The 12,633-nt window shown below is 50.1% G+C and overlaps 1 protein-coding gene across 1 annotated transcript; it reads right to left on the reverse strand.

The window, feature by feature from the left end:
- Nucleotides 1-7,647: 7,647 nt before the first annotated feature.
- Nucleotides 7,648-10,379, reverse strand: NKX3-1 (NK3 homeobox 1). Its single transcript, XM_074852346.1, has 2 exons — nucleotides 10,031-10,379; nucleotides 7,648-8,057 (listed from the first exon to the last, which is right to left on the reverse strand). Exons 1-2 carry the CDS (start codon nucleotides 10,377-10,379, stop codon nucleotides 7,648-7,650), a joined length of 759 nt encoding a protein of 252 aa, XP_074708447.1.
- Between the last annotated feature and the right edge of the window lie 2,254 nt (nucleotides 10,380-12,633).

Genomic DNA, 12,633 nt, shown 5'->3' on the forward strand with positions numbered 1-12,633 from the left:
GTAAGTTTGTCTCCATTCCTCCTTTTTTAAAGGGCAAAAGGTCACCTTTTTTGGGAGGGTACAGTCGACGAAGGTAGCAGCTCACTGGGGAACAGCATGGATATCCAGACTAAACCACTGGTATTTGGGGGAAACTCAGTTTCATCATGGAAACTTGCCTGGGAGCTGAGTGAGCTGCATCCCCCCGCCTCGTACGTGACAATACCTCGCAGCAAACAAATCCGGTAGACGCTGGCAGAGCTCCCGGCCGCCGCAGTGCTCAGAGTCTAGAAAAAGGATTAATATTATCTAGTTGGTACAAAGGGAGCCCACGTTCTTGCTTCAGACCCGGCTGTGGGGGAAACATCTGCACATGTTTGAGGGGAACATCTGGTGTTTGCTGCAGCCTCAGGGCTGCTCGGTCCTCTGGCAGCCCCAGCACTGTGCCCAGGCTGCGGAGGGAGCTTTGCCCTGGCCCCGACCAAGCGGCACAGCCGTTGGGATGCTGTTTGTAAAGCATTTGATCATCCTTCTGCAGAGGAAGTTACTCTGGGTGTACCCCAGAGTTACTCTGTCCTGTGTAAACCCTGCAAATCTCCACCCCAGAAGCCCAGGCCCTGCCATCCCCCATGAGAAAGTGGCTCCAAATGAATAATTGCTTCACTAGAGCTCAGCCGGTGCGTTTTCCCGGTTAACCCAGCCATTTATTCGCAGGGGAGTGGCGAGGAGCCCTGGGTGCCCCCACCCAAGCTCTGTTTGCAGAGAGACTTGTGCTAATCCCTTTGCTTTCCGGTGCGGCGCGAGCAGGACCCCGTTGTGCCGCCTGGGCTGGGCAATTCGCCGGTGGAAAAGTACCGTGGGAAGCTTTGCCGAAGAGCTGATATCCCTGCTTTCACCTCCTTGGTAACACAGGCTCTTCAGGACAGGGTCCCTTTCTCCTTCTTTGCACTGTCACTGCTGAGAGCCCTGATCCAGCCTTGCCAGGCTCAGACGATGCAAACTGTTAGACACAGAGGATGTAAAAACAAACTGTGTTGGAAACTGAGTCTTAAAAGCTGGGAATATCTCTCTGGGCTGGGCAGCCAAGGCTTGATGAGGGTGTGCACGGCCAAGGGGACACCGGCCTCGCTCTGAGGTTATACTACCTCAGGTCTGAAAAAAACTGCTTTTCTGGAAATCTGGTTGCCCCAAAAGGTTCTGGATGAAAAGAAGAGCTGGAGAAACCATTCATGGCTGATATCTCTTGGAAACTCAAACCCTAGTGCTGGAAAAAGCCCTAAGTGGGAACAGAATTTGGCAAAACCAACAGCTACAGCGCTGCGAGCATCCTCCCCCGCTGACTCTGCAGAGATCCCCCTCCTGCTCCGACACCATCCAGTGGGAATGTCACGCTGCAGCCGGAGCCTCCCTCATGGCCTTGCCCTCCCCAACAGCCTTCAGAGCCAAGGGAAAGGCCAACTCCCCCGTGCAGCACGCCTGGAGCCAGAGCCCAGAAGCTGCAGCTCCCTTCCGTGCCCCTCAACCCTCCCCCAGACCCAGGCAGGGCATTGCCGAGGGGTCCACGGCGAGGCTGCGGCGAGGTGACCACGGGTGACTGTTGCGGATGAAAGTAGTAACATGGTAATGATTTAACAGGAAATCTAGATTTATTAACAACTAACAGCACTTGATCATTACAAAATAATTCAGAAAATGTTATGAAAATAGCGACTTATTTACAGATTCTAAGATGACAAGATTCACACTGACTTACTTGGTGGTATCTTAAATCTATCCCTACGTACATGCGCATACACAAGCACACAACGTACAAACACACACAGAGACAGAAGTATTCGGATCCAGTAGAATGAAGTATGTACCCACACACACCAGTAAGCAGAGAAAGAGCAGGTGGAAGAGAAGCGAGCTCCAAGTAAAATTTCCCTCCTCTCGAGTTTAGAGTAAATACAATGCCTCGGCATTCCTCAACGGGTGATAATTGAGACTCGAGCGGGTGGACCTCGCCCTGGCCTTCCGTCAGCTCTGGCAGCAGATGGCACCTTCAGGGTTTTGGTACCTGAGAGGCTCCCAGCTCAGGGGAGATGCTGGTCGCAGGATGCTGCGATCCAGGAGAGCTCAAAGGGTCTCCCTTGTGCTCCCAATTTATAGAGTCCAAGATAATTGACTTTTCTCAGATCCCTTTTGCTCACGCCCAGCTCGAACAATGAAGTATTCTGGTGTCTTCCAGCAGTTGCACAAGAACTTGATGAATGTGCAACTCTGTTATTGTTCCCATTTGACCCCATCCCAGGCACAGGTGTGCCAGGCCGTTGGGAGATGATGGGCTGTTATAACCATTTCTGAGTAATCGGGAGGGCAGGAGCCAGGCTCGTTAAGGGAAGAGGCACCTTAAGGTTATGTCTGTAGATGGGTGTATAGCTCAGGGAAGGTGGGTGGAATCACACCCAGCACCAAGCAGCTCAACAAAGAGAGGCGAAGGGGTGTGAGAATTGCACCACCACAGTGACACATGTGGTGCCCCTCTTACCCCCCAAAATCTCCTGTTTTGGGCTGGGGGATAAAGCAACGAGCCTGAGTCTGTCTGCTCATACACCTGGTACCTGACTCCAAAAGCCTTTTTCTTTGCCCAGTTTCCTTTTTCTCCCAAGACCAGAGCATTTCAACACAAAACCCACCCATACATGCTTCACTCCTGACTCCTTTTCCTGTAAAAATACTTGTCTTATCTCTTGACTTTCCCTTCTGTGAGTGGACCGCCATAAATTACCACAGGCAGACGGCTTTGGAAGCACTTCCAGGGCTATTTGCTGCGGATTTCTCTCCGCCTTCAGCTGCTCTTAATAAATGGTGCCCAGACCATAACAGAAGAAAGAGGAGGAATGTGCTTGGATTTTTGTGCGAGGCAGCGAAGGAGTTTCCCATGGGAACACCAATCTGCAAAGCTGCCTTTTGCCACATCTCCAAAGTATTTTTTTTTTTTTTTCCTTTTTTCACCCTTTCCTTTTCTTTCCCCATCAGCTGTCCATCATGGTGAAAATCTGCCCCGATGATTGTGCCACTTGGCTTCTCCCGTGCTCCCCTGACCCCCTTCAGCATTGCTGCTGCCAGGATGGCTCCAGGTGAGAGGAAGCACCAAGTGGTCCAGCACCTCGACACGGCCGTGGGGCTCCCTGCTGCAGGTCGGCCTTGCCACTGAGGTGCTGGCTGGGTTAGAAAGAGATGGAGTGTACCTGTGGATCTGCAATAGGAACAGTAAATATTGAAAATCCTCAAGGGTTTTCATGTTTTATGGCTTAGCTTGCTTCTCTCCTTGGGAAGCATCTACACATCCCAAAAGACACATCCTAGTGCTGAAAGGTTTTCTGCAACTAAAACTGGGGGGAAACACTGGTCTGCTGCAGCCTGGCACTTTGGGTGTCCTTGCATTTTCCATCCCCTGTTTAGCTCCATGTAGCGAACTTGTTCCCACTGCTCTGGTTTGCAAATGTTGTGTAGGTCAAGTTGAAGATTTTTCTTGGCTCCAGTCCTGCGAGTCCTTGCCAAGTATGTGGTTTATTGCATGCAAATGTTAGTCAACAGTTACATTATCCAAAGGCAGCCTTTTTTCTTTTTCTTTCTTTTTTTTTTTTTTTTAGCTTTAAATAAATGATTTGGCACAAACAAGTGTAAATGTTATGTCAGCTTTAGACACTATTTAATCTTGATGGATATGTTAGCGGCGGAGCGTGACACTAATTGACAGACATTAAATTATGCTTTCTGTTTCTAGTTGGGTACAAACAGGAGTTCTGCTTCGTTAAGGCTGATTAAAACTCCACATATCCACATTTAGGGTGGGATTTTTCTATTCTGTATCAATCAAGGGGATATTTATCACCGGGAAAGCCTGCCATGTCGGTCCCCTTGTTGTGATTAATGCTTTAACACTCTCGGATGATTTGGTTATCCAAACGGTACAGCCCTTTTTTTTGTCCTCGTGCTTTGAAAAAAAAAAAAAAAAAGGAAAAACCAACTGGAAGTCTATCTTCTGTCCATAAAGAAACCACTTGGGGGTTGCAGAGAAAAGGGTTGGGAAGGAGAGGAGGGAGGGCAGCGCTCGCGGCAGGGGTGAGTCAGCCAAGATGTTTCTCCATGGCAGAGCCTGCGAAGGAACCGGAGCTGCTGCCTGCATCCCTGCCTCCACCCGCACCGGTGTCAGACCCAGAACCTGCTTTGGCAGATGCCCACGCTGCAAAAAACCTGCACTTCACTGTGCCTGAGTTGCAGCAAACTTTGGCTTTTTGGTCTGGGTTACGAACAAGGCAGATCCTGTGAGCAGGACCACGCCGCTGGCAGGATCGGTGCAGGGGGAGGAGAGCTGACTTCCAGCCCTGGCTGCAGGAGCTGCTGCTTGTCACCGCCAGTGACAAACGGTCACCCACGAACGGGAGCTGCTGTTCCCTTCCACGACGTTGCTGGGTGAAGGCGGCGGAGCCCGGCGAGCTGCGTCTGCCCGAGGATTTGGCTGCTGAGGATCCAGCACCAGCCTCTTAAGGCAATAGCAGCTCCCTGAGATGTCATTTTGCCATCTTAATGTCTGCTTTGGCTTTTGGGGTTTTTTTATTTTAAAGCTACTGAAATACAAAATTAAGCTGGGAGTAATGGTATTTCAGCTTGCTTTCCATTTGGGAAAAGTTGCTGCTGCCAACAGCAGAGGCGAGGGAGGGTGTGCACGGGCAGGCTGGGACCCAAGGTCAGTCCCTCTCCGCCTCTGTATGAGGGGGGAAACGTTCACGCCGACAGCTCCCAGGATGAATTCTTCTTCTTATGGTCCTGTGGAGCCCGACGCTGCCGCCGATTCGCCGACGTGCTTGTAGGACTGGAAGGCAGGGGCAGAAATAAAAACTGGGACCAGTGCTTGTAGTGCAAAACTCTGGAGACCACTGGGATTGTGCTTAAATTGTGGGATTGTGAGTAATTTGGGGGTGATAAAGAAGTACTTTGCTATATAAACTCTTACTTTTGGGAAATAGTCACCTGGTTCATGCTCATCAGACAGTAAATGGGATTAGAGGATGCTCAGTGGTACTCTGCACCTGGCTGGGTGAGTGATGGAGCAGCATTGGGTGTGGAGTACCTAGAAATAGTGGTGAATGATGATTTACCACCTGCAAAGCCTTGTGAGCTGGTGCTTGTGACAATTCATTGCACAAAACCCACGCAAGTGCAGCATCTGCAACAGTTCATGTGAGAAGCCGGTGCTGGTGGGGCAGCCGTGGTCATTTGTGGCAGAAACAGGGATTCAAAGAAAATCCGCACCCAGAGCAAAAACCCACAGAGGCAGCTTGTTTTTAATAAAGACTCTGCGCTCTTTATTCCAAAGGACAATGCACATCAGATAAAACGGTATCAAAAAATATGTACAAAAATAGCGACTATTTGCACTGGACAAGTGAGCAGTCAGGTGTTGAAGCAACAAGATGTTTTACTGGTTGTAAACCACCAGCAGGCAAACAAAAGCAGCTATGACACAAACATTTTCCCAAAGAAGCATCGTACCCATCTCTGCTGCTCTTCCGCTGTCTGTGCAGAGAACACACCGTGATCCCTGTTCAGGGGCAGCTCCGGGATGGTCAGAGCTGCTAATCCAGAGTATTTAGTGCAAATATAGTGTCTCTGCATTGATTTAAGCAGCGTCCCAAGGGTCCGGGTGAGCCCATGGGATTTCAGCAGGACTTTCTCCCCATGGAGCTGCCATCAGGAGGGGTGTGTGCCCTGCGGGGGCTTGGCTTTGAGGCCATAAGGGCTTTTTTTTCTTTTGTTCCAAGCAGCAGATAAGCAAAGTGCAAAGTGGATAAGCGGCAGGACTGGGTTTGAAACATATTGCAACAGTGCAGGGGGCTGAGCGCCGGCTGCGGGAGAACGGGCTGGGGGATACGCAGCATCCGAGAGCTGGAGCTGAAAGAAAAATGTTATCTCAAGGTATTAAGGGTTACTTTCAGACAATTAGAAAGCAACTGGTTGTCCTCCAAATTGAGCAAGCAGCTTTGCTAGCGAGAGAAAACGAGACTCCACCACAAAGGGTTTCAGTTTGCATGTTCTCCTCTCCCTGTCCTCCCTTCCCCTGAGTTTTTCCTCATCCACGTCCCCTCAGCAGCTTCGTCTTCGCCATGTCTGTGAGCTTGCAAGATCTGGCTCTATTGGCAAGGCAAAAGATCAGTTCCCAAACAATCTTCTTGAAAGGATCTAAGCAGTTTCTTAACATTCTTTAATTGTCTGTGTTTCCCTGCTGCAGGAGGGAATTGGACCACTGTGCTCTTTAACTCTCTTTCAGAAAGAACAGGCACCACCGGAACATTTCTAGAGGTTCACAGGGAAGAAACCTCCATGTATTTTTGTTTCAGAAGATTAAATTTGTTCCAGCACAGCTATGCTGGTTTACACTAGCTGAGAAAAAGCAGCTTATATATTTCCTCTCCTGGAAATTTCATTTATTTCTACACTTTCTCCCACGGACTTAGTGGCATCTAAAGTTTTAAGTCTGATTAGTTACAAAAAAAGCCCTCTTTGCTACTCTGTTAGTTGTTGTCTCACTAAAAAAAGTGATATTTTAAGTAAAGCTATCATCCTCTTGCTGCCCTGATGCCTCGGCACTGGGAATTGGACTGATTTCCCTCGCAAACAGGGATTTTGCTGCTTTGAAAGCTGACGGGAGTGTTAAACTCTTTGAGCTGCTGCTATTTTAAATAGCTTATATGGGAATGTTCAAACAGCGTCAACACCCGGATATGCAAAACTCATCTGTCATTGGGCTATTGTCCGTGTTCCCGAGGCTTTCTGGTTTGGCTGTTGAGGCACCGGCAGCGGCAGTTGGCATCTCAGCTGTCAAGGACTGGTTTGGGTGGGGGTAAACTGGCGTGGGTCCAGCCCCGCCAGGGCGGCCGCCTTCGCTCAAATCCCAGCAAACCTGGTCCCCAGCTGCAGCTCCGTGGCCGTCAGGCACTGCGGGTTGATGTCACTCACAGCAGAAAGGGGTGAAATTCTCCCCAAAAGCCACATGCCCTGGGTAGAGGCTGCAGTGCTGCCTGACGGCCCACAGAAATCTTGGGGGGCTCTGAGTCCCCTCTGGCACCATTAGCAATTGTGGTGTCAATGGCAGAAATGCAAATTTTTTTTTGCTTTTTTTTTTTTTTTCAAGACTAATTTTTAGATCATACAACAACAGGTGGCCCAAGTGGTCAAGCTGAGGCCGTACTGGTACCAGCCCAGGATCAGCAGTTTGCTTTTTGCCTGCTGGATCTCAGCAAGGGACAAAGGCTTCAGGGGGGGCACAGGGGATTTAGGAGGGGCAGAGAGGGGCGATCGCTGTCTCCAGGCCTGGACCATCCCTTTCTGTCCCTGAAAGAGCCTGCAATATTTTACAGCTGCAGATTGACCCCCAGAGCAGTGCTACCAAGCATGCTGAATTACAGGCTTTTAAAATCTTGGTGGTTTTTTGCTTTTTTAGGGGCTTTTAAATTTTTTTTTTTACTGTTAGTGACGAGAGAGGATTGTGCAGCAATTAGGAGATGCTGATCATTACTGCGAGTGGGGTCTCCCTCCCCTAATTAGCACTAGAAAGAGTGACACAGTATTAAAAATAAAACCATTTTAAGAGAAAAGGATGCTTTCTGCTTAAAAAAGCGGTTACCACCACGAGGGACTCCAGCCGTTCAAGTGGTAGAGGTAAGGCAGGTACTGCCAGCCGGCCCGCAGCTCCAGCAGCGACGCTCCGGGCAGCTCAGCCGCTTTCTGCCTGGCCAGACGCGTGTCCAGTCTGGTGATTTCAGAAGCGACCTGTTTCCTCTTGGTTTTGTATCTCCTGTTCTGGAACCAGATTTTCACCTGGGTCTCGGTGAGCTGCAGGTTTTTGGCCAGGTGGGCTCGCTCGGGGGCCGACAGGTATTTTTGGTGGCTGAATTTCCGCTCCAGTTCGATGACCTGGGTGTGGGAGAAAGCTGCCCGCGAGCGCTTCGCCTGCTTGGGGGGGCACTGGGTGATGGGCAGGGGTTGCAGGGGGGGGTCACACTCTGACGGGTAGGTCTCTGCCATGGCATCTGCAGGAGGAAAGAACTGAGAATTACCCACTTGGAAATGGCTCAAATCACTTGCTTTTTCCCTCTCAGAGAGCAAAATATTCAGAATAACTTGGAAATATTTTAATTTAATGGAGTGAACACTGTCTTAAAGTCATATAAGCGAGCTTTTTCTTCCTAAATCACACTTCCTTAATTCACATAATTCATATATCCTTGTATGAATTAAGCATGTAGTCAATATGAACATACATTCAAGGGACTAAAATATTACAGAAAGGGATATTTTGCAATGTTGGTGGAGGCCTGCCTAAAACCTCATGCTACTTGTTGTTACGTACATTATGGCATCAAGTGCTCTTGAGATTTTTATTGCAGAATTCATGCTGTTAGGCACTTCTTTGAAACATCCTCTCTGCTGTGCCTATGGGAAAATCCTGATGCCCAAAAAACCCAAGTTTCTATCCTCAAGCTACAGAGGATAGCTCAGAAATGGGAAATTGGTGCAGCTTAGACTGCAGTTAGAAAATACTGAAAATAAATTAATTCCTCTCTTTTCTCTTTCATGATTCCAAGGCAACGCCAGGAAATTTTGGGGCAGATTTTTAAATCTTCAGGCCTGGCATTACATATACAGCTGCAGGCCTGGCCTCGGATCACAGCCCCGAAGTAGCATCTCAGTGTTTCCCTCCGACTTCTTTCTGATGGCACAGTTCGGCCGCCTGAGCTGTGCCTGACCCAGGAAGGTGCTGAGCTCCCTGGGAAGTGTCACCTATAACTGTTAAAACTTCTTAAGTCAATTTATTTATGCAGTTAGTTCCTTTTTGTGTATTACCCTGCTTGGGATGAAATAGGTCAAATTTTTTTTAAACCCTTAGTTATTTCTTAGTATATTTTCTTATGATGTGAACATAATGCTCAGGACAGAAACAACGGGCTTAACTCCCAGCTTGTGTAAATCATGGTTGTCCCACTGAAATCCCCGCAGCTGTGCTGATTTACACTAGCCACTTTCTGGGAGATTTGGTATGGTTTTTAATGATTTTCCTAATAATCAGCCCGGTGCTTGTTTCTGAACTTGCTTTTATGTAGAAGCTTCTTTTAATAGAGTTGAAACATAAAGCCAAAATTCCCCTGGCAAGGGCTCTCTTAGCAAGCAAGAGCTGGTCGCTAGAGAGTTCAAAATTGCTTTTTTGGCTGTTGCAGCTCAGCCCAGGACGGTTTGGGCAAGGAGAGGCTGAGTGTCCCCCCCCCAGCAGCCCCGGCCGTGCTTGTGCTGCTGCAACGTGAGAGGCACCACTCAAAAAAATTTGCTTCTGAGTGTGATTTTCAGTATGTTGCATCTGCAGTGAAAGCTTATGGCCTGCGATGAATTCAGCAATCGCATGCCTCAAAGGGATGCTGTGGCAAGAGGAGCAGCTTCGATATTAATAAACCAGGCAAGGTACAGCGGTGCAGGCAGGAGCACACCGTGAAATCAGGGCTGAGCACGCGGGAAAGCTGAACCCTGCTGCAAACAGCACAAATTCAACACGGGGACTTTCAAAATATCCCCGGACCCGAGGCAGCGATGAGCTCGGCTGCGGTGGCATCGCTGTGCTGACAGCTGAAGGACTGGCCCAAACTGTCTGTCTGAGCTGGCAGCCCTAAGGTCCTCCCTTTGCTGGGGACCTTCTGTGTTAAAAGGGAACTTTATTTCCCAAGATATTGCAGAAATCCATCAACTGTTCTTTTTTTTTAAATGGTGTTTTAGACAGATTCAGTCCTTTGAGTTATTTGAAGCACCTGGCAAAAGGTTTGCATGCAGTTGCTATTTCTCTTACTTTCCCACTGCTAAAGCACAGATACTCCCCGGTATTTCAAACACGGGCTATTTGGCTCTGGGGTGCTCAAGGCAGCCAGGTCTGGATCCTGCCCCTTGGCTGACCCAAGCGTAGACATTGCTGCTCCGTTCCCCAGCCAGCGGGCTCAGTCAGGACTTTCCACCCCCTTACCTGTGTCCGCCTTGTGGGGTGTCCCTCGGGCTTGGGATGCTCCTGGGGGACGAGGGCTCCTGGGGGGGTGCACTGGGGCAGCCCCCAGGGCCGAGCTGCCCTCGCTCCCCTCCGCCGCAGTCACCCCAGGCTCCCCGTCCTCCGGGCTGCCAAACCCTCCGCTCTTGCCCCGCTCCGGCCGCGCTCCCTGCTCTGCCCCATCCCAGAGGATGTCTTGGATGAGGAAGGATGTCCGGGGCCTGGAGGAGACAGGCCTGGTCTGCTGGGCTGCTGTCGGGGTCCAGCTCATCCCTGCTGGGGTGCTGCTGGGTGATCTCTGCCTCCTTGCGGGGCGCACCCCGGCACTCATCCTCCTCTTCCTCTCCCTGCCCAGAGGCACGCTGACTTCCCACCCTCCCGGCTCTGCATTTATACGGCAGGCAGCCAAGCCTCCCCGGGCCTGATTGGAGATCCCTGGCAGGAGTCTACGCCCTTCGGTTGTGTCTTGGCTCCCGCGTTTTCTGGCTGCTTGCTTCTCCCTCTTGCTCAGGACACCCTTCCCCACGGGTCCACGGGGTCACAGCCAAGCCTCAGCCTCCTCCTTTGCCCCTCTGTTACTCCTTTGCCCCTCTGTTACTCCTTTGCTGGCAAATCACCCCCGAGCTTTTTCAATGAGGGAAGGATGCCTAAGTGAGTTCATCCTTTTGGGGATCAAAATGCTCCCAGGGTGGGGGTTTTGGCCAGAGAAGGGGGGAGCAGCATTGCTGCCTTGGAAGGATGCTCTGCAAAGGGACAGCTTCCGCATCCCTGGCCCCAGCCCCAGCGAGTCGGTGCTCTGCTTACTCCTGGTTATGGAAATTATTTATGTCCAGGGGTAATCCCTAGAGATCTCTGGGGAAATGCTGTTTTCAGGGGAAAAAAGTAAAGAAAATTAAAGGATTGGCTTTTTTCTGTATTTTGGGGGCTTTGAGGGTTTTCCTCAAAAACTTCCACTTTGATGCACTTTCAGTGTGTTGAAAAACAGGGAAAGTGTCAAAGACATTTTCATCAGCTTTGCAAAGCTGCTCTAACAAAGGCTTTAAAATGAAAGTTAAGATATAACAGACAGGGAGAGCGGCTCCAGAGGCAAATGTTTGCACAGAAAGGGGCAGAGGGTTCACATGAAAATTTAAGCCTAAACCTCAGACTAATTCCTCGACCAGCTGTGGAATGGGACAGCATTTATTTAAGAAGCCTTAGTACCTTTATACACCATCCTGCAAGGCGCTGTGTTCACAGGCACCTAAAAGGAGCAAAACCTTCCCGATTCCAAGAAAAACCACCAGTCGAGCGCTCTGTTATGACAGACTTTTTTCTGAGTATCTACTTTATTTGTAGCTGCTCTTCTAGAGTTTCTGTTTGGAAAACAACTCCCTGCTCGCCACACAAACAGCTGCGACCCCCCCCCCCCCCCAGATGTGGGCAGCACATGATTAAAAAATCACCTTGCCCCATCATAAGGCAAAGCAATCTGGTGGGGAAGCCCCCGTGGGAGCAGGGTTTGGCTCCATGGGTGCAGATGAGCAGCATCCCTGGGAACTGCAGGCACCCTCTGAGTGATGGATATAGATATATATATAGATATACATATACACATTGACCCCCTATAGCCCTGTTGTCTGCAAACTCCTTTTGCTGTTGGACTAACGTAGCACTGATCATCTCTTCTATTCCTAAAGCCTTCACTCAAACCCAGCCCCTCGTCCTCAGCCAAAAAGCCCAGGCATGTTTTTTTGAAACCTTAAAAAGGGAAAACAATAGATTTTCTTGAAATCCCCTGAGGACTGTGTTGATTTTATAGGAGGGTGTTTGGTTACGGCAGCCCGAAGCCCAGAGCAGGTTGTGCAGATGTGCCCAAACCCTGCTTTTAACCTGCCCTTTTCTCTCATTCTTTAACCTGCTGATGCTCCTGGCTTAGAAATTGTCCCCCTCTGTTCACTGCATGCTTGGAAAACTTCAGCAGCTTCAATAATTCAGCCTCATTATCCTCCTATAGTCTGAGAAAGGGAATTTGGAAAGATTTATGAAGCAGTTGGAGCCCAAGAGTATTATTGCAGCCATGCCCCGGCCACTGGCCCTCTAACCACCCAGCCTCGGTTCCGGAGAGCACATCAGGAGCTGGTGTAAGGTGCTTCTGCAGCCGTGGAGGGTGGGGGGCTGCCCCACGGCTCCCTGCCCGCCTGCTCCAGCACTTAATTAGGATCCCACTGTGCGACCCAGGGGCACTTGGGATGGAGGGGGAGACCCAAGGGGCACCGGTGGGTGACCTGGCAGGACCAGGGCTTGCCCAAAGGCACGTTGGTGTGACTGTGAGCACAGCACCGCGCAGGGACCCTCGCTGGGGTCAGGCAGCCGTGCTGTGCTCATGGGAACCAGTTTTCCCACTGCAGAGACCCTGCCCCTGCTGATTTTAGGCTGCCCTTGCTGCTGTCAGAGATCAGCACACCCAGGGATTCAGCGTGTTGTGCATCCACAACTATTTTGGGCTCTAGCACAAATACTTGAACATAAGACCCAGCAGAAGAGTTTCTGTCCCCAGAAGCTGGGCAGTTCCCTTCCTTCCAGGGGGATCATTTCATTTCAGT

Source organism: Strix uralensis, chromosome 28, assembly GCF_047716275.1.
Source record: "Strix uralensis isolate ZFMK-TIS-50842 chromosome 28, bStrUra1, whole genome shotgun sequence".
NCBI classification, from domain to species: Eukaryota; Metazoa; Chordata; class Aves; order Strigiformes; family Strigidae; genus Strix; species Strix uralensis.